The 23,440-nt window shown below is 34.6% G+C and overlaps 1 protein-coding gene across 3 annotated transcripts in view; it reads right to left on the bottom strand.

Annotated features, from left to right (window-relative positions):
* Window positions 1-23,440, bottom strand: part of Aanat (arylalkylamine N-acetyltransferase) — a 99,249-nt gene that overhangs the window by 23,463 nt on the left and 52,346 nt on the right. Inside the window, exon 1 of one of the 3 annotated variants that reach the window (XM_028170446.2) lies at window positions 20,048-20,241. The exons of the other annotated variants lie outside the window; for them this stretch is intronic. Within the exon in view, the coding sequence (XP_028026247.2) occupies window positions 20,048-20,134 (87 nt within the window). The 5' untranslated portion in view covers window positions 20,135-20,241. Of the gene's footprint in view, window positions 1-20,047; window positions 20,242-23,440 lie in introns of those variants that run through there. 3 annotated transcript variants of the gene reach the window in all.

The following is a 23,440-nucleotide window of genomic DNA, read 5'->3' as shown; positions in this document are numbered from 1 at the left end:
TACCCTAAGCGGGAAAAACGTCCGTAACGTAAGATTTTTATTAGTAATGCACACACTGTACGACTTAACTTTGTAATAACGTACAAATTAGTAATGCACACATTGTATGACTTAACTTTGTAATAACGTACAAAAAATAACATATTTTTTTATCATTTATTGACCACGATCTCAGAGCATTCGTTTGCGCAATACACTAACTCTTATGCAAACAATCGTGAATGAAGTGTACCACAATAAGTTCGCACGTTACCGAATGACCGTGGGTTGTTGCGAAACCTCCAGTTTTATTTTGTTTATACCTCGAATAGAACTTAAAATTAATATTTTTATAATAAGAAACTTCGTTCTTATTCGGTGTCCCACGACACCACACATCTTTTTGTTAGGTTTGTTAATAAGCACATTGTTGTGTTTAATTAATATATTACACTCTTGAAGTTAATTTTCAGCTCTTTTTTCAATTATTATTGGCATTTTAAAAGAAACAGACACACTGTTTTTTTATATAAATAGCCTGGAATTGTTTTTGCTGAATTAATAATTTGATAAACTAACAATCTGTTTAAACATTATTGTTTATGAAGAACGCATTGTTGCAAAGTCCTTGCAATGATTTAATACATAACTCAGGTCATAAGAACAGTACTTGTTTATGCAAGCCCTTAGCGTAGAGTTAATTTACATTTTGTATCCGGTTGCATTACCTTGGTTCAAAAACATAAGGCATTTCAAATACTTTGTTGAACTTTAGCTGGTGCGGTTAATTAAATGTTCAGTTTTATTGTTTGCTGAAATTGTTTTTCGATACAGTCGAATGGTATAATAAGCAATCTTTGTAGTCGGTCAGTACGTTTTTTTATGTTTATCGTACCATTGTTTCCGTAAATTGATTTAATAAGATTTTTCTACGTTAAGTAAGAACATCGACACGATGTAGCTGTGCACTTGGAGACAAGACGTATTTCTGATAAATGTAAAGATTTCAGGGAAACGTTGGATATATAATAGTAAAATCACAGTAAAAAAAGAGGAGATTAAATCGTAAAAAAAAATTTAAATGAAAAATTTCTTTTTTTTTAAAACATGTTACAAAAAATTATTTCATGTAGGAAATTGAATTGATACCACCTTCAAAAGTAATGAAGATCCGAACGGACTTGCAAAGTTAAGAATTAAAAGTTCGTAAAATGACAAAGTTATAAGGGACGCTTTTACTGGTGGTAGGACCTCTTGTGAGTCCGCGCGGGTAGGTACCACCGCCCTGCCTATTTCTGCCGTGAAGCAGTAATGCGTTTCGGTTTGAAGGGTGGGGCAGCCGTTGTAACTATACTGAGATCTTAGAACTTATATCTCAAGGTGGGTGGCGCATTTACGCTGTAGATGTCCATGGGCTCCAGTAACCACTTAACACTAGGTGGGCTGAGAGCTCATCCACCCATCTAAGCAATAAAAAAAAAAAACGCTGTTTGTATTATTGAATGCAGGACAAATACGACAATTCGATTGCAATGATATTTATGATTTGGAAATCGAAATGTTGATTCAATTAAAAACGTATTTTTTTAACAATTTAATGATCAATATAGTAAAATGGGTTTGTATTTTCGTAGTTGTGTAACAGTGTTTCACACAGCGTCAGTATTGTACCGATCTGTTGTTTGTGCTCAGTAATGCTGGCTTGTTTCTTTGAGTCATAGCTACATATTTTATGTACTAGTTTAGGTTATCTTTTAAGCTTGATAATTTGTATGCCTTATTCTATTTGGAAACGAACAAACCCCGAGTTCTTTGTCGAAAATGCAGAAACTTTATTATTACTAATCTAAATCTTGAGGTGTTGTTGATTATGGTCGAATTTCGTCACGGGGCGAATACTAGTTTTTAATGATCCTCCTACAGCGTATAGTATTCAGCTGACGTAAAAACCCGTGTGTGGCGGGAAATGTTTTCCATTTTTGTTGAAGTTAAATTAAGTTATGTGAGTTGATTTGTCTCTATTTATACAAGTTTTCTAAATGTTTAATATTTTATGATCATTTATTAGTATAGTTATATAGTATATTTATTATTTATTACAATCGTGTAAACCTGTTTAAAAGCCTATTTGATAGTGTGGTTAATGACCTCTGGCTGCAAGCCAGTCACTGTTCTCGCCCGTCGCTTGCGACGAAGGGTTTGACGAGTAAATTAAACCATAGAGAGCCCACTGAGTTTCTCGCCGGATTTTCTCAGTGGGTCGCGTTACCGCGTGGGTGTGGTGGTAGATTCTGCAAAGCACTGCTCTTGCTAGAGCCAGTGTTAGCAACACTCCCGGTTTTAGCCCCCTGAGCTCACCTACACGTTAGGGCGCAGCTGAAATAGCCTCTAAGGCTATCAACATAAGTAGGAAAAAAAAACTGGCTACAACACCACGAGGCCCGGGTTGGATTACTAGGTGAACTTTGCAGATCACATCATACAAGCATTGCACGCACATATCGAACTCATTAAATTATACACTTCTGTAATTCTCAATTTTTGTGAAATATATGACGTGTTTCCGGCATCCATAACTCAGGAGGAAATATAACGCTTAGTTATTTGACAATAACAATGACAGAAAAAATTCGTTCAACTTTTAGACAAAAATATCTACAGAAACTAAATGTAAATTTACATTATTATCTACAAAAAATTGGGTTACTTTTATTTTACTTTTATTATTATTTTAATTTACACAATTAATTTATTATTATTAATTACTAATTTATTATCACTACATAGTATAAAACAAAGTCACTTTCTCTGTCCCTATATCTGTGTGTCCCTATGTATGCTTAAATCTTTCAAACTACGCAACGGATTTTGATGCAGTTTTTTTTAATAGATAGAGTGATTAAAGAGGAAGGTTTATGTGTATAATAACATCCATTAAATAGTGGAGAAATCAATAATAAATTACAGTTTCCGAAACGAAGCGAGGGCGGGTCGCTAGTTAATTATAATTTAAATGTTATAATTTAAAAAAAACTATCGTTGTTACGGTGTTTGAACGTTAAGCACAGTAAATGTCACGATCCAAATCAAATTACTGTATTTTCATAATGTACTTTATATACAATACATAAGGTTAAGGGTCATAAGTGCATATTACATTGCCAGTTGCCACACTTTAAACATAGCAAAGTTGAGATTGAGAATATAGAGCTAGTTAGTTTTAGACATACTCATATATACAGTTAATTTATTCTTGAATGCGGTTTACAAATTATTTCCTTGTAACTACCGCTAAAGTTTAAAAATAGTACTTAGATGTATAATTTCATGTTGAATAATATACCTGACCGTGACGATATATGATTGAAATAAATTAATTGTTTTTTTATTTTTATTTACACGGTATAATTTTACAAGAGTCATGAGCTCAGTTGTATTGTTTTATCGATAATTATAAAGTTATGATGATATCTATATACATATATAAAAATGAGTTGCTGTTCGTTAGTCTCGCTAAAACTCGAGAACGGCTGGACCGATTTGACTAATTTTGGTCTTGAATTATTTGTGGACGTCCAGAGAAGGTTTAAAATGTAGAAAAATATGAAAATGCGCGGAATTAAATAAAAATAGCAATTTCCTTCGATGTGTCCCCCGTCGAACGGATTCCTTTAGTTTGTTTTAAGTTTATTTTATACAAAAGTTTAGGTCTTTTATTTATCAATTGAGGCACTACGAAGTCTGCCGGGTCAGCTAGTACGATATAAAAAAGGAGGGAACCACCATGAATGTAGAAAGAACAAAAAGAAATAAAACTACAAAATGTATTTTTTTGGTATAAAGTGGGATTTGGTTAAGGGGTATATTCGGTAAAATTTAAAAACATTAATCGTGAAGTAAGTTTTTAGCTTTTAAAAAGAAACATAATTAATGACGGTAATTGACGAAGATAAAATGTGAATTATTGAAATTACTGCCTATCTGAGTTCGAAGTTTTGTTGTCTGGCATTGTAAGCCTCTGACTTTAATATTCTTGTTTTATTTAAAATAAAATCGTAATGTATGTTACTAATAATTACTAATTACTTACAATAGATAGTTTGTCAGCGAGGGTAATCAATACATAATAATGATTTGGATAAATAGAGTATGGAGTCACAAATCAGCCGTTTCGTGTTTATATCGTCGCTATTTTTATCACTTTAATAGCTGATCCGGCAGACTTCGTAGTCCTTCAATCGATATATAAAAGACCTAAACTTTGTATAAAATAAACTTAAAACAAACAAAAGGAATCCGTCCGACGGGGGACTTATCAAAGGAAAAACAAAATTGTTATTTTTATTTAATTCCGAGCATTTTCATATCTTATAAACCTTCTCTGGACTTTCACAAATAATTCAAGACCAAAATTAAGCAAATCGGTCCAGCCGTCCTCGAGTTTTAGCGAGACTAACGAACAGCAATTCATTTTTATATATTATTATATTTTATAGAAAGATAGTTTCTGACAATCCGAATACTTATAAGTTTCGTGATTTTGATATTAAGCCTTAAAATGTTTCTTAATTCAGATTGTGTACAATTAATGAAAATCTAAGATTATGATAAAATAACCTAAGTATTTATTTATACTTTATTCGAAAAGTAAGAATTTAATGCAAAATTATTTAAAAAGAAAGTTTGTTTTGTTGTCTCTTTTTTACGTAGTAACAGAGAAAGGGAGATACAAGTTTTTCGCAAAGAGATACTTGATGGATGAAACACTCGCTCGTCTATTCATAAACTAGCGACCCGCCCTCGCTTCGCTTCGGAAACATTAAAACACACATGAAACCAAAAAAATAAAATAATTTTTTTTTAAAAAAAAGTAGCCTATGTTCATCAGGGACAATGTCGGCTTCTAATGGAAAAATAATTTTTCAAATCGGTCCAGTAGTTTCGGAGCCTTATCGAAATAAACAGACAAACAAATCTTTCCTCTTTATAATATTAGTATAGATATTATATTTCGATTGTGAAATAAAATCATTAATAGAATTCAAACAGTAGGGCCTTATAATTGAAATTAATAAAAAAATGACGCGATTAACTTTGAATTGGACATTCATATAATATGTACAGAGCGATCAGCTCGCATTACGTTTCCGTAAACCTATTTAAGGTTCACAATAAATAAACAATAATATGTCTATTAATTAATAATGTCAGGAAGAATAATATGTCGATCACGAGTCATCTAATCACGACCGTTAGGTAGGACAAACATCGTGTTTCCGCAAAGTAAGGGCTGGTTTATACGTATAAGAATCGGCGAGAGTTACACTTAAGAATACGGCTGTTTAGTGTTTAGTGCAAGCAAACTTATACAAGTCGCAAGACAATCGTCATCTTCGAATGCCATCTTGATGAACGATAGAACGAACTTGATATGACGTATATCATCGTGCGAGCAGTTGAAGGTGATAAGCATAGGAAGTGCACTCGCATATATTAATAGCAAACGATAATCTCGCTCGTTGGAAGACTTCGCGTGTCAAACAGCCTCAATTCAAGATACAACAGTAATGGCAAAAGTAATACATAAAGTAAAAGTATGCATGTAGGATGTTAAAAAGATTATTGTGCTTCGAAACAAATGACTATTTCTGCCGTGAAGCAGTAATGCGTTTCGGTTTGAAGGGCGGGGCAGCCGTTGTAACTATACTTGAGACCTTAGAACTTATATCTCAAGGTAGGTGGCGGCATTTACGTTATAGATATCTATGGGCTCCGGTAATCAACAACAGATGGGCCCTCAGCTCGTCTACCCATTTAAGTAATAAAAAATGCAAGCATAGATTACGTGAACCCTTTAAAATTACAAGGGAATAAATACAAATAATCGCATACATATTTAATATAATGAAGATCTTAGGATCGCATGTCGTATCAGAACTTATAAATTCAGCTAATGCATTCAGCGTACTTAGGTCACGATTGCAAAAACCACAGGACGCCATCCGGAAGCGACTAGACGCACCTAACTAAGACTTATTTTGCTATTTATCGAATGCACATAATATTGTTGCCGCGTTATTATTTCCTTGTTCAATCACGATCGTAGTAGATTTTTTTTAATAACAAGTATGATACTGATGTTGTATTTATTTTTATTGAGATAATTAAATTCTATTACGAGCGGTGTTAATTGTTAGCGCGTTGAGGAATTATAAAGGATTATTTATAGATTAAATGCAGCCGCCTCTGGCCTAATCGATTGGTGGCAACTTGATTACTTCATGGATTACTCGTGGATTCGTAATACACCTTACCATGTCGTGTGTGTCGCTTTTGTCAACATCGAAAGGAACAGATTTTAAATTCAATATGTAATACATCCTATTTTATTTGAAATCAGTTGCCATCGTTCCCTGCTACGACTGTTATCACAATTCAAAACCGATCTAAGGTGTTGCCCACTGAGTTTCTCGCCGGATCTTCTCAATAACTATGCATGGTCGCGTTTCCGGTCCGGTGGTAGATTCTGCGAAGCACGGCTCTTGCTAGGGTTCATGTTAGCAACATCGGTTTGAGCCCCGTAAGCTCGCTAGCCCGGCGACGCTGACATGGTCTCTCTAGACCATCAGCTTAGGTAGGATAAGAAAAAAAATATCTAAGGGAAGGCAGTATTTGCATTCTCCTATAAAAAAGGCTATGGTAACCAGTTAATTATTGTAATTTCATCAGGACATTTACGTCCAATATAGATCGCCGCTCCACTTTTCCCTAAGTAACATAATTCAAGCTACTCAAAGGCACACAATAGTCGAAACTAATCAATTACTTACAAATAAATCGTAATAAATCAACTTCGAAATCAAGTAATTAAAACCGCAGTAATTGTATACATACATAATTAAAATCATTGTTCGTTGAAAAAAAAAAAAATGAAACATTCAAAACAATATTTCAGTCACGTATTAGGTTAATGACAGATAAATACATAAATAATTACCGAGCTTTAATTGTGATTTAAGTGCCTGGAACGTGTCAAATAATTAATTTATGTACAGCTAGTTAAATTCTGTAGCGTCTCGGTGTTACTGTGGTTTTTTTGTATCATCTCTAACCTTTATTATGCGTCTCCAAAAGCCGTAATACAAATTCTAGACATCAACAAGGCGAAAAGCACAGCAGTGTTATTTCAAAGGGGAAACTCACCGCTTATTTCCTCCCGCATTAGGAGGAGAAATATCACTCCCCCGATCACCCTCTTCGGCCAACCTATACCCTGGGTCAGGAAGGTTAAGTACCTGGGAGTCACCCTGGATGCATCCATGACATTCCGCCCACACATAAAAACAGTCCGCGACCGTGCCGCATTCATTCTCGGCAGACTCTATCCCATGATCTGTAAGCGGAGTAAAATGTCCCTTCGGAACAAGGTGACACTTTACAAAACTTGCATAAGGCCCGTCATGACTTACGCGAGTGTGGTGTTCGCTCACGCGGCCCGCACACACATAGACACCCTCCAATCCCTACAATCCCGCTTTTGCAGGTTAGCCGTCGGGGCTCCGTGGTTCGTGAGGAACGTTGACCTACACGACGACCTGGGCCTTGAATCAATCCAGAAATACATGAAGTCAGCGTCGGAACGGTACTTCGATAAGGCTATGCGTCATGATAATTGCCTTATCGTTGCCGCCGCTGACTACTCACCGAATCCTGATCATGCAGGAGCCAGTCACCGTCGACGCCCTAGACACGTCCTTACGGATCCATCAGATCCAATAACCTTTGCATTAGATGCCTTCAGCTCTAATACTAGGAGCAGGCTTAGGGACCCCAGTAACCGTACTCGTCGAACTCGACAAAGAGGTCGACGTGCAACCTAGCCCATGCATCAGCCCGCTGAGTTTCTCGCCGGATCTTCTCAGCGGGTCGCGATTCCGATCCGGTAGTAGATTCATTCGCGAAGTAATTGCTCTTGAGTTGTTAGGTCTCCTTCGGAGGCGCTCGGGCAGCTGTTAGCAAATCCCACCCCTCCTGGCTGAGCCTTTGCTCGCCCACCTGTCCTGGTGAAACTGGAAAGGCCTTCGGGCCACCAGTAATATCTCAATAAAAAAATAAAAAAAAAGCCACGTACCCACTGAGTATGTGGCGCAAGACCTTATGTTGATAACACTATACTAAAAGATTAAAAAAATTGCAACCGAATCGGATGAGCGAATTTAATAAATAGAATGCGAACGAATAAATGAAATAGAGTCATCCAAAACTTCCGAATGATTAAATTTTTTAGTAATGAAGTTTTAAACGTTTTTCCGTAATCTGCCAAAATCCCATTTATCAGAATAAAACGTTTTTTCTTTAAATAAGCTAATCAGCCTTAAGCGTCCTTTTTTCGAGCAGGTGTATTAAGTGTTACAATTCATATTCCAATGAAGATATTTATTTACCTTTTTTGCATGTATGTACACACGTCTACTTTTTTCTAGTGCTATTTTCATTGACAATCAAAGGAAGATATTGCATTAAATTTCAAGATTATATCACAAGAGTAGTTTTAATTATGTATTCGACTGCTATAGGAACTACAGTTAATAGATTATCGTGACTTTAAAGAGATATTCAAAATTTCGTGAATAATCTGTATTTGTTTATATCAGAGCCTGTTGTTTCCAAGATGAGTAGGATTAAATTATTTTTCATCTGCAAATTTGCCAATGTTAAACAGTCAAAATATATAAGACTGCATTCTTGCTAACGTTTTTTTTTCATAAGCCAGTTTTGTATAATATTTGTGCGGTAAAGCACTCGTAATGAATATAGGAAGCGTTTGCAACATTTTTATTACTTTTTAATTACAAAACGCCTGTTTCTTGTGTGAAACGAAACATTAAAACAAAGAACAATCAAATTTACGAGGAACTCCATGTTGTTCATGTTTTTTAATGTGCATTTGTAATTTATTTTTCATTTTTATTACGCATATGGGTGAGCGCATTAACGTTCTACTTGGCGTCCGGAGTTCATAGATATTGTGAATGACGCCACCCTCCTTGAGACGAAGCGTTGAAGCCTCAACAGTATTGTAAAAAGACGCTCTTTAACCATGCATGGCTGTGACGGGGCAGTATCGGGTAGGACCAAATGGGATCTTCTTCGTAAAAATGAAAATCCAAGTCATATAAAAGCACTAAATATAATAAATAATAAATAAAATTAGATTGTAGTTAGCACAGTATTCGAATGCCGAATAGTATCGTAGTCATCCGTAATCAAGAGAATAGTGTAGTACCTACTCAAAAAGTAAGAAATAATAAAATGTAAACAAAAAACCAGAGATTAAATTGTATGTTTACAGTATAGATCGTAATATAACACTATTTGTGACGTTCTTTTTACCATTTAAAGATTATCAATAAATTAATTTATTAAAATAAATTTATCTTGTTATGATAGAGACATTAATTTAATGTTGCATTTTACTCGTTAAGATTTTATTAGGGAGGTTCTAACTTTAATATCCGTTAAATTATTCTTGATTCAGACCGTTTACTTCTGATTATAAAGAGAGAAACTAGGTACTATTTATTTCATATAAACTCTGATTATACTATTTATTAATTAAGAAAAAAAAAACTTATCAAAGAAAATATTCAAAATGCTTATTTATGCTGTAAAGCAATCTTGGGTTCCGGTTGAAGGATGAGGCAGGCGTTACGCTATTCAGACCTCATGAGACGTCATGTCTCATGGAGACATGAGGTCAGGGTGGATATATTCATATTTTGATGTCTATGGGCTTCGCTGACTTAATAATACAAACTAATAATGTTTTAAATTTACTTAAGACTAATAATAAGTAATAAATTATTTTTGTTGTATGTAGTTTCCGACTTTAACATCCTGTATTAATGAAAATGAACTGACAAGCGTTATATAATATAATAAACATGGATACTGTGGACGAGAATAATTTAGATAATTCAATTAAAATATGCAAGAATATACAGATTTTTACAATTAGTGAAGCAACGCGTTCCCATTCAAAGGTGCTGGGTGAGAGCAGTTATATTTTTTTTATTGCCCTTGTAGGCAGACGAGCATACGACCCACCTGATGGTGAGTGGTTACCGTCGCCCATGGACTTCAGCAATGCCAGAGGCAGAGCCAAGCCGCTGCCTACCGCTTATAGTTACATTTATACAATTAAGGCTTCGAGTTCTCAGGATTGCAATGTCCTAATCGTTTTTTTTGTGAATGAGGGATTACTATTTGCCCGGAGAGGTAGGCTTGCTTTTCTAGCCTCTTAGAGACCCTCTCAGTTTGTCTGTCATTCCAAAACATTTCATATATATTTAATTTCTAAATATTAATTAATTGGATAATATATAGGAAATAATTACAACCCGTTTGTTCCTGTTTATTGTTATAAAGTCTGTTCACAAAAACTTAATGTGTCAATAGTACATACCGAATGAATTTAGTGAAACAGTGAAAAAAATTAGATAAATATATTTTTCTTGGTTCCGTAGCTTTATCTGTTTATTTTTATTGATATGAAGAATCTACCTTTTTTAAATACATAGACGAGTAAGCGGGCTGGCCTATCTGGTATTAACTGATTACCTTGGGGCATCATGGGGCATGAGGTCGAAATCTTAATTTTATTGTCAAATGGCTAGCTCATCCTTCAAACTGTAGTGCATGATTTCTCCGTAGCTGCTTACAATACGTCCTATCCCTGATAAGCTTAATGTACTATTTGATGGAAACCCATTCGTTTTTTGAATTGAAACTTCTGTAGGCGCATCAAGTGTAAAATTTAATTCGCGACAGATGCGTTACCGCTAGAGAGAAAATATACAACTTAGGAAGAGTGAGAGTGAGAAAACAGACAAGAACGTCTCGCGAATCACTAGACCACGGAGAGAGAGAGAGAGAGGGAATTGGCAAAGCGAGCTTGGTCGTTTCTCTTATACACATCATTCCCTATTACAAGAAAAATTTGATTTAAGGATGAAAAATGAAGTAAGCAGGACATTTTTTTTTTTATTGCTTAGATGTGTGGACGAGCTCACAGCCCCCCTGGTGTTAAGTGGTTACTGGAGCCCATAGACATCTACAACGCAGATGCGCCACCCACCTCGAGATATAAGTTCTAAGGTCTCAGTATAGTCACAACGGCTGCCCCACCCTTCAAACCGAAACGCATTACTGCTTCACGGCAGAAATAGGCGGGGCGGTGGTACCTACCCGTGCGGACTCACAAGAAGTCCTACCACCAGTAATTAGGCAAATTGTAAATTTTGCAAGTTTCATTTTTTATTACACGATGTTATTCCTTCGCCGTGGAGGTCAATCGTTAACATTTGTTAAGTACGTATTTCATTAGAAAAATTGGTACCCGCCTGCGGGATTCGAACACCGTTGTATCGCTAGATACGAATGCACCGGACGTCTTATCCTTTAGGCCACGACGACTTTTAAAACATTTCCAAGCTGCACGCGCACCATTTTCTTCAAAAACGGTTCAAACGCGATAGGCACCTCTCATTTGTCGCGTAAATAGACAGAACATCCGTGTGGGCATCAACACGCATTACCCAGCCCTAATAACGCAAATATGTATATTTTCTGCAATTAAGTCTACCTATAATATAGAGTAAGCACAGAGTAAATCGACGATTGTGTTGATTCAATGTATCACATGCCTTGTTGATTAATGTTCCTTGTTGTTAGTAATTTACTGAAAAAATCTATTGATTTCTATATCTGTAATACTATGCTGGAGTAATAAAATCGCCGTCAACTTTATTATTTCACTAACGCTTCTTCTTTGCACGAAAGCTAAAATTAGCAAGCGGGCGGGTCAACGGCCTCGCGAGAACATTTCTCCGTCAGCTGCCTACCTTACCGAAAGTAAGGAAGTTATGGTTATTTTTTTATAAATAGACCATAAAGCTTAGTTGAGCAATATTTATTACTTACTTATGCTTAGCCCATAGATATCACAAAGCGAATATTGTCGTCCACCTTGAGTAATAACGTAAAAGTTTCAAATGCGCTGTGATTTATGTAAAATACGCTGTAGTTGTTTGCAGTTTATCTAAATAATGTTGCTTGTCATTTAAGTTGAAGGCGACAAAAATCGATAGTAAATTTATTATAGTTTCGGTTTCGCACGATGTTGCTCTTATATATTTTATTACTAATAATATGGACGAAGGTAGGTTGCGCTTCAACAGCTGTTAAATTTGCCAGAGTAAACTGAATAATTGCCATGAGTGGTAGTAGTATTGAATTTTTGCAAAAATTGCTTTCATTCCTTGATTGTTTTTGTTTCCTTTTATAGGCATCGACCTATCGGATATAATATTGGGATTAGTGAGTTAAATGATTCTATATACTAACTAGCTGTACCCGTCCGCTTCGCTGGGTATTTACAATTAACATTATTATTTCTCACCCCCACAAAGATTCTTATCATTAACACCCCCGCAACTGGAGTAGGGAGTCCAACACTCATATAAATATTAGCCTATCCATTAAGTACATGTATTTTCTACATGGATACCAAGTTTCAAATCAATCAGATGCATGGTTCAGTAGTTATAACGGAACATCCGTAAAAACCACTGTTATTATATATTATTTATATATTAATATAGATATATAAATCTACAGTGGTTGCGGCGTGGTGTGGGGCGTTAATGATAAGAATCTTTGTGGCGGTGAGAAATAATAATGTTAACATTAAATGCCCAGCGAAGCGGACGGGTACAACTAGTCTTATTATAAAATCAAATCAACTTCAACATCACATACAAAAATGTGAGATTAGATACAATAACAGACTTTTTTCTTATTGACGAATAAACCAGTTCACGGCCTACTCTCTCTTAAGTGCTTACCAGAGCCCATAGATATTAACAACGTAATACCACAGTCCACTTTGAGACATGAGTTCTAAGTCTTATGTTTACAGCACAATTCCACCCTTCAAACAGAAATGCATAGTTCACAGCAGAAATAGGCACCTACCCATGTGGGCTCCCAAGACGCTCTACGCCAGAGTTAAGTGTTGCTTCTGATGATTTCTAATTATTGATATTCGAGTTTGTGTCTCTAATGTCTAGAGGTTAGTTTTGAATGTGACGTTATTTGTATATAGGCTATGTCGTGAATAATATTTGCGAAAATGAAAAATATTTAAGTAGAATTTAGTATAATAAATGCATGCTTCATTAAAATATTCGTATTAACTTAAATAAATTTAATCGCGGGATGTGTAAATGTCCGCGGATTCCTAAAGTTCGACTATTTGTATAGCGAAAGGCGATCATCGAACTCTGGACCTTGGTATTGAACGCAATCAAGGTCCGCTCACTAGGCCGAAGGAAATCGGCGGTACGTAATTACTGACCGCAATTATTTCGCTCGAAGTAGTACGTGACAATATCATTGTTTTATAGGAAGGAACGTGTATTACAAACTAGAAGATTAGTGCATGTTCCTAACAACATAGAGTTTTTGTTGACATTGTCTACAATTACACTTGCTTACAAAAAAACTATAGAATTTGTAGAATGTAAAATGTACTTATTATTTGCGTGTTAAAATGAAATCTGCATAATTAAGCTTAATATTGCAGGGAGGTCGTATTGTGTGCCAGTACGGGTAGATATGACGGGTAGTATATAGATATGTACGGGTCCGGATCCGGCTTATTTCTGCTACGTAATAGTGATGCTCGTTATTTACGTGTCTCAAGGGGGATGAAGATAAATAAAGAAAAGAAAAAGGATGAATGATAAATTTTGGTAACCAGATGAGACGTGAACTCGTCTGGTCATCACGTAAAAAATCTTGTCATGATCATGAATGCCTTATAGTAGTTTCTTCTAGCTCCAGTTTAGTTTTGTATCCAAATAATCAATATCTGAAATCAACTCAATCCCAATTTTACATTTCGATGTTTTTGTATCGGTCCTTTGGATTGTCTAATTAGTTTTCCATTAAAATATAATAAGTTTTACAGTTTCTGAAAAACTAATCGTATCGCGTTTTTGTTCACAAAATATTTTATTTCCTCGCACCCAGTATTATTGTTTTTATGAGGTCAGTTTCGTAATTATAACTGGACAGTACACTCAGTGGGTCAGATACAGGTTCTCGTGAGATGTGAATCACGTAACACTCCGTCGAACGACCTGTTTACAGTAACGAGTATGTAAAGTGAAGTAAGAGTGAACATCTGGTCGAAGGAAGACCTTCAGAATAAGAAGAAGATTCATTTGCGTCAGTAAGCGGTGACGTTTCTTGTAGGCAGCGTACCCCGGTAACCGTACTCGTCGAACTCGACAAAGAGGTCGACGTGCAACCTAACGCATGCATCAGCCCACTGAGTTTCTCGCCGGATCTTCTCAGCTCGCGATTCCGATCCGGTAGTAGATTCATTCGCGAAGCAATTGCTCTTGAGTTGTTAGGTCTCCTTCGGAGGCGCTCGGGCAGTTGTTAGCAAATCCCACCCCTCCTAGCTGAGCCTTTGCTCGCCCACTTGTCCTGGTGAAACTGGAAAGGCCTTCGGGCCAGTAATCTTTCAATCATAAAAAAAAAGTAGGCAGCGTAGAGCATAGCGCTGGTTTTAAGGGAACAACCCTTACAACAGAAGGTTGCGTTACCCATGCTGGGTCGAACCCAATGCAGTATTAATTTTTGATAATATCTGGATGGACATTTAATGGCCTTTCGAACGAAAACAATGCAACACGGCACTGAGATGCTGAATTAATATTCATAAACTTGCCGTGCGTTGGGTCTTAATCGGTTTTTTATCCGATTTTCATTGGATGACTTGAGCTGAGAGGAAAGAAACCCCCTAACTACATCCCGAGTAAAAAACATGTGTTGTAAAGCTTTTGCGTAGTGACAACAGTAATATCGATATCAAAGCCATCAGTAGTGTCCATGGATTCCCCTAGGTAATTATTAACATTGAATCGTAGACTCAGCTAGCCAATACGAATGACTATGGTTTTGTAGCAAATCCTAATCGTTCTATATCTAAGTCATAAAAATGGCCTTCACCACATATGAACATCAGCTAACCTTAGTAACAAAAGTGAACATTTAGTATCATCCAAAACTGCATTTCAATTAGCACCAAAACTATTAGGTAGACGATGAAAAAACTAAGGTCATCAATTAATAAATTTTATAGCTGTCCAGAGATTTTAGTCAATTGACACAAATCTCTTAATATTTTAATTACTCGTGTAACATAAAAATATTGGAGTTCCCAAAAGCTTTGTTGCGAAACCATGTCAGTACTACCTAAATATAAAAATATTTTTCTACTAGTTTGTACTAGGAATTTAACAAAAGTTTCTTAGATTACAAGTTAAACTGGTTAACTGGCGTGTTGAATTGCAATGTAAAGGCAATGTTATTTTATGCTCAGATTTAACAAACAAATAACGATTTAAGATAACGTAAATTATTTCTTACATAGTTTTATGTGACACAGAAGATCTCATTGATAATATTCTGCCTGGCTGTGAATTTACAATATCCTTTTTTCCTACCTGGCTAATTCTTAAGGATTGGAGGGTATTTTGCTCTGATGTACGACTACTTGATCCGACCATTTTCTGCCGCAAAGCATGGGAAAGTTATACGTTCCGGTTTGAATAAACCATTGTTGTGCCTTTGCAATTGTGATTTATGTCCATGAGCGGCATTGGTCCTTTGGTCTTTAATTTTTGGTAGCCATTTAGTATCAAATGTGCTCATATGTCGCCCTAGCTAATAAAAGTATATGACGTCATTTTTTGCATTGATCAGAATCTAGGATTGTAGATAAGTCCTTACCGGAACTAATACAAGCCGGATCTAGTCGTTTTGTTTCCTAGAATGTACTCACGTCTGTTTATAAATGAGATAAAGATCATTGCTAAAACAATACCACCTTTAAAGAAAGACCCGTTTTGCGTGTTATTGGTTCCGGTGGCTATAAAACCTTGAAAGATGATGGGAAGCGTTGGGTCTACTCAATAGAAATTAACGAATTTTTTGCGTTTTAACACAGCTATCTCTGGATCTTTTCAACTAATGATACATTTTCATTCAATAAATAACCTTGACTCAGACTTTAAATGACATTGGTAATCTCCCGCGCCGCTCCCTAACGTTTTTTGGCCCCCATATGACACTGCAGCACATGCGCAAGTGGTGTATATCACACTTGAGACATGAAATTAAAAACTCAGTGATATTGTAAGGCAGCAGACCCTTAAAACAGCATGACTGTTTCGCGGCAGAAATAAGCAGTGATTACGCTTATTATATTTATTGTGGGTTTGATTTTTACTACACGATGTTATCTTTGTCCTTTATCATTGAAGTCATTCGTGAGCGGGTCTTATACATTATAATATTTGCCTGTGGGATTTGAATGACGGCATAGTCCAATCGCTTGATACAAGTACACAGAGGGCCTTATGCTTAAAGGCGATGCACGATAATGTCATAACTAATACGTCTTGAGTGTCGGAAATAATAAATTGCACATAATACAGGCTGAAAATGATGAATAATGAATAAATTTAGAATAATAGGAATAACAAAGAAGACATTGTTTCCGTTGTTCTCGCAGCCTGTCAATAATTTGTAAATGAATCCCACAATTTTTTCTCACTCATTTTGAAGTAGCTCATTATAGTATGTCAGTTTTAAATTACTTTTAGTCCTCTTTTGTTTTAGCTGTGATTTATTCTCTTAAATTCAACAGTAGAGGATGACCGAACTTTGCTCACTTTTTTTGGTTGATAAATTGTGTTTTTGTGTTTTTTAGAAATTATATTTAAATACGAATTACATATTGATATTATATTATTTGTTAATTTTTTTCAATTAAAAGTTTATGTTTAAGTTGACTATCGATAAAGTTGATTATTGAAAACACGAATAAAACAACGTTTTTTGAAAATAAATGGTAGCTAGATCGATTTATCGCCTCCGAAATCCCCTGTATACTAAATTTTATGAAAATCGTTCGAGCCGTTTCCGATATTCCGATTATATATATATATTTATATACAAGAATTGCTCGTTTAAAGATATAAGTTATATATTCATGTGTTTTTTAATTATTTTAATTAATAAGTATTATTAATATTAAATACTGCTTTTATGTTTAAATTTCGATTCCCAGCCAAAACAGAATTGAGAATATTATCATTAAAAAAGTGTATATTACTAATTTTAGTATCATAGTCATGATGTAGAATTAAAGAATTTATCGCTGCCACTCAAGGTTCACGAAAGTAATATAACATTAGTCGTAATATACCAGACAGTGTAAATATCTTAACTAAACTAAACTAAACTAAAACTAAACTAACATGTATGGATGTGCTTTGGTCTTTAATTGGAGAACTTGCGTTGATCTTATATTTATTAATTCGTGTTTAATGTATTTATTTTCTAATATATATTATTTAATCAAAAAATATAACTAGTACTTTTAACCTTTGGCTTTGTTTGAACGAAGAATTTGATTTAAATACACTAAAGGCGACATTGAACACAATCTCGTTTTTTTTCTAGTACCAATGTATGGGTGTTAGTCTTAAATTGATTTAATAATGAAAACCTTCTTACGCTTATTTTGAATGAAATTTGAAAATCGTTCTTGTTACTTAAGAAGCTTATGGGCCATCTGACTTGGGTGAAGTTACGATGTCTATGCTAAGGATGTCTATGCTAAGGTAACTTTTTGGAAAAAAAAAGCATAATTTCTTGAAAGATATAGGATGACGGAACGTACGCTTCTAGGCCCTTATAACCTACTAATAAAAGTGTAATAATGAAAAAACGTGCAAAATACGGATTTATTAAATTTGTAAACACTTTTAATACTCTTCTTTAATTTTCCCTTTATTATTTATTTTACCATTCACTTATTTTAAGCTACTTAACATTTCGATTGAATTTTGTGCGTTTGTTACCTTAAAGCTCTTCTTTTCTAGGAGAAAAAATATTGAAGAAGTATCATCATTTTTTTGAAAACTGATGCTTTTCATGTCGTTCCATTTAAATTAGACTATTGGTTTTTGAGAAATACTTAATAGTGTATATTTTATTGACATCGACTACATTTGACAAAAACCTCTTTTTTTTTTTGAAATGATTTTTTTAAATTTTCTTTTTTTTATATATTCATCAACATTTTTAGTTCGCATTTTAAACTATGATTTACAGAACGGTTTCAGTGCATTTTTATCTAAAAAAAAAGCATACTATTACGTTGGATTTTGCCACAGTTCCCACATTTATGTAAATTCAAGTACGCAGTTCTGGATGCAGTTTATTTTTGGTACAATCCGCGTGCAATATTAACTCACGTAAATTGTCATAAAATAAAAAAAATACCTAACTAATATCGATCAAAAATAATTTATACGTATGTTATAAAAGCTATGTATAACTGGATTTATTTTTGCGATATATAATATACTAGCGACCCGCCCTTGCTTCGCTTCGAAAACATTAAATTTTATTATTGATAGGCGACTCCCGCCATGTTGCGCGCGGTACGACAATAACTGCGGGTGTCGCCGCAGGGCAAAGCTAGTCTTAAAAAAGTAGCCTAAGTTACATCTTATATCACCAGCTACCTATTAGTGAAAGTCTCATCAAAATCGGTCGAGCCGTTCCAGAGATTAGCCGGAACAAACAGACAGACAGACAGACAAAAATTGTAAAAAAAATTATTTTTGTGTATGTACCGTATATACATTCATATGAATGTAGTAAAAAGCCGTTATTTCAATATTACAAACAGACACTCCAATTTATTTATATGTATAGATGAATAGTTAAGAAACGAAAGTGTAACGTAGATACTGAAATTTGTATTGATGGTAAATGCTGAAATTTGTTAGTGCTGAAAAGAGCTTAACTGACATAATCATGGAAACAGATCTTACAGACATGAAATTAAAAACTAACTAAAAGAATAACAAACAGATATTAACAATAAAAATAAAAACTTATCAAACAAAAACGTTTCCATCATCAAATTGAAATCGAATTGAAATACATCTTCATTGTCATTTTAAATTATACCGCATGGGGAAAGTCATTCTCATGGGATTTTCTTAACATTCAATACATTTATATATTGGCGATTTTTATATTATTCTTTTAATCTATTCCTTGTCCTCGCCTTTTAACATTTTTATCCTTTAGTTTTTTATTTATTTATTTTTTAACAGTCAACGATTGTACTTCCGTGAAAACGAAATAAACGAAGTGAGAAAAATAATAATTTGAAAACTTAATTTTCAAATTATTATTTTTCTCACTCATTTTAAAGTAGCTCATTATAATATGTCAGTTTTAATCGTCTTTTGTTTAGGCTGTGATTTATTATCTTAAACTCAACATATATATTCATGTGTTTTTTAATTATTTGAATTCATAAGTACTATTATGTATATATGTTTACTCTAATTTTAAATTCACGTAACATTTATTGTTAATTAAGACTCCAATATGGCTTATTAAAATTATTTGTAAGAATTAATATTATCTGGGTTTTACTAAAACAATTTTGTAAGTAGATCCAGACCTGATTTGATAAATATAAATATGCTTGTATATCGATTATAAGGTCACCGTTTTGTTAAAGATTCGCCGAGCCTATACTTTATAAATCATCGAAACGCATACTGTTTCTAATAGGATTAAATGCATTCAAAATTTTATTGTATTAATCGTAAAATGGTATCTGTATGTAAATTTACTGTAACTCTTCAGATTCATTTATTGACATGATTAATTAAAATTATCTATGGTTCGAGGTAAAACCAAAATTAGTTGGACGTGAATCCTCTACTAATTAGTTTGACCCCGCGTCTATAAAACAATGAAAACTTTCAGTTGTTACGTTATTTTTTAAATACCTATTAATCAAGTACCGTAACAAATCAAAATTCATATCACACATAATTGAAAAAATTAACGAATTTTTACAGCAAAATCTGTTTTTATTATGAGAAAAAGTACTCACAGTGTATTTTTCCACCCTGGCATTTTCCCGCTCAAAATGGCCCTTCTCCTTCAAATTCACAATGCCTCTTGTACTTGTAACAGCCATATTGGAAAAAGATCTGTCACTTTTCGCGCGTAAAATTTAAGGGTGCGTTCGGCTCTCCCGCGTTCCTTCGTGGGACCGTGTCGAGACTCCGAGATAGAATGCTTGTGAAACATCGCGCTCATTTATATAAAACCAGTACATAGTACTGTTTACACTCGCCCCCGCGCGCAATAGTATTCCTTTCATATAGCTAGACGCGGGGAAACGAGCTCTAAGCAACAATACAGGTTGTAACAAGTATTACTAATGCAAATTTTGTATTCGCGATGTATTCGCGTTTTACGATAATAACCATTGTTTCTTGTCGCATAAGAACGTTCTAAAAATGCTCAAAAAATAATAAAAATAAAACTGTAATACAAATAACGTATGTTTCGAATGTTGGTTTTTTCTAGAACATTTCAGATTTTCCATCGGCTTCCACGGAAGCGCAGAATCGAGAACAGCCCATTAAGCCTTGATTGTTATTGCACATTCAATAACTTGCTGGGTCTGGTTTTAAAAATAAGTTGTACCAACTCCGAGACAATTCCAAAAAGAGTTAAAATACCTTTTTATTTTGTTCAAAAAACAAAGGCCAAGTGGAATACACGATGTACTCGTATGTTTTACCAAACCAACATGCCTAAGTTTTAACAAATATTTTTCAGAAAAGAGTATAATTGAAATAGCTGTATGGTTAATATTTTCTATACTAACATTCGGAAAATATCTGATATTTAACATTCAAATTCTTACTTCAATTCATTCATTTTTTTTAATTTTTATAGACTGAGTAGCATACGGCTTAATGGCGCGTAGTGGTTTTCTAACTCATCGGTATGGCGTCAGGGCATGGTATTGCCCATCCAAGCCGCTGTGTACTTCTAATTGAGCTAAAGCAAACTTTTTTTATTGTCCTTGTAAGCAGACGAGCATACGGGCCACCTGATGGTGAAAGGTTACGGTCGCCCATGGACATCAGCAATGCTAGGGGCAGAGCCAAGCCACAACCTATCGTTTAAACAAAGTACCAACTTCTATGTCACGATAAAATCTCTGGCTGAATAGCATCAATACCGTTGTTCACTCGTATAGCCACTTGCTGGACCAAACGACCCATGTAATAACAAATAGTCAATATCGCCAATGAACAATTTTGAAGTCGTCGTGGCCTAAAAGATAAGACGTCCGGTGCATTCGTATCTAGCGATGCAACGGTGTTCGAATCCCGCAGGCGGGTACAAATTTTTCTAATGAAATACGTACAAATGTTAACGATTGACCTCCACGGCGAAGGAATAACATCGTGTAATAAAAATGAAACTTGCAAAATTTACAATTTGCCTAATTACTGGTGGTAGGACTTCTTGTGAGTCCGCACGGGTAGGTACCACCACCCTGCCTATTTCTACTGTGAAGCAGTAATGCGTTTCGTCTTGAAGACTGGGGCAGCCGTTGTAACTATACTGAGACCTTATATCTCAAGGTGGGTGGCGCATTTACTTCATAGATGTCTATGGGCTCCAGTAACCACTTAACACCAAGAGGGCCGTGAGCTCGTCCACCCATCTAAGCAATAAAAAAAAATACATCAGCAAACAGAGCCGAGTCGCTTATGTTTTCACGCGTTTTAATTTATATTTATGACAACATTAATTATTACTTTATTTAGATGAGTAGATTCAACGAGTTCGCGGCCCGTTTGGTGTTAAGTGGTTAATGGAGCCCAAAGATATTATACATTGTGAATGCCATCCGTTTACGATGCGAGATGCAAGTAACAAGATGGATTAGAAGCATTTAAATTGAAACTAATTATTGCCTTAGCGCATGAATATACTGGAAGGAATTTGTAATTTAATCATCTGCTGTACTACAAAGTAGGAGGTTGTTAATGAAAATACGTATTTTTTTCTTTTTTTTTTGTCAATCTATGGGTCTTTTGAATATTGACACCATATTTAATGGAACGTTTCTACTTAAAAGTAAAAATTAATATTGGATTAGGCTAATAAGAAACATAAATTTGCATAGCTTTGCACATAATTAAATGAGATTAGTTAATTATTAATGAATGCATCTTTAATGAATGCATTGTAATCTGGTGCAATTACTTAAAAAAAAAAATAGACGAGATTTTAGTCCAATTAATTTCTTCTACTACAATTGTTTAATTATTAACGGCCGCCTTTTGTAGTGGTAAGTGACATGGTCACTACACAAGGGGGTTGCGGGTTCGAATCCCGCCAAGGGAAGATATTTGTATGATAAATATAAAAATGTATTTTCCAGGGCTATGGATCTATATTAAATATATGTATGTGTATAATAAAAATTTCGAACAACACTTCATTTTAAATTTCTATTTGTCAACAACCATAAATATGTCTTATCAATGTCAACAACTGTCACTCTTTTTTTTTATAAATTACTAGCTGACCCGGCAGACTTCGTAGTGCTTCAATCGATAAATAAGAGACCTAAACTTTTGTATAAAATAAACTTAAAACAAACAAAATTAAGCCGTTAGACGGGGGGGGGGGGGGAGAGACATCAAACGTAAATAAAATTGTTATTTTTATTTAATTCCGAGCATTTTCATATTTATGTACCTTTTAAACCTTCTCTGGACTTCCACAAATAATTCAAGACCAAAATTAGCCAAATCAGTCCAGCCGTTCTCGAGTTTTAGCGAGACTAACGAACAGCAATTCATTTTCCGGGCCGGGTCAGCTAGTATTAGAAATAAAAAGGAATTTAAATTAAGTACCTAAATGAAGCATTTTTTATGATATTACATTGATTAATTATGGCTTGTTTAAAAATGAGAAACGAAGGCTAATAAATACAGATTACACTAATATTACCTAATATAGCAAAGTTTCAGGATGACAATCATAAATATTATTGTGCTATATTAAAGTTCACAGATCCAACTATTTTCGCGGCATTGCATTATTGGCAAATGGCGTGGACTGGCGTTTGTATTTGGCGGTATAATATAAACAAAAAAAAAAACTATGAATATAAGATCAAGTTTATTTATTTAGCCTTTTTTGCAATTTCTAAAGTAATAACCAGCATTAGTTACGTAAAACAAAAAAATGTGTTGTGATAAAACTATGATTTATTCTATATAGAAATTATGCAGCTAGTACTTACTACACACGATGTAAAATCTTCAAACTTAGCTAAAACTATATAATTTACAAATAGGTCCCGTTAGAAATTAGCGATGTTTATAAAAATTATTAAGGGCATTCTCCATGTTAATAGTTTTTTTCCTGGCCGCGGGTCGAAACTCCTGCGAGGTACCCGCGCCTA

The sequence above is a fragment of the Bombyx mandarina genome, chromosome 18, assembly GCF_030267445.1.
Source record: "Bombyx mandarina strain Sakado chromosome 18, ASM3026744v2".
In the NCBI taxonomy this organism is placed as follows: Eukaryota; Metazoa; Arthropoda; class Insecta; order Lepidoptera; family Bombycidae; genus Bombyx; species Bombyx mandarina.
The sequence above is the reverse complement of the archived record's forward strand: the minus strand, read 5'-3'. Positions and strand labels throughout refer to the sequence as shown.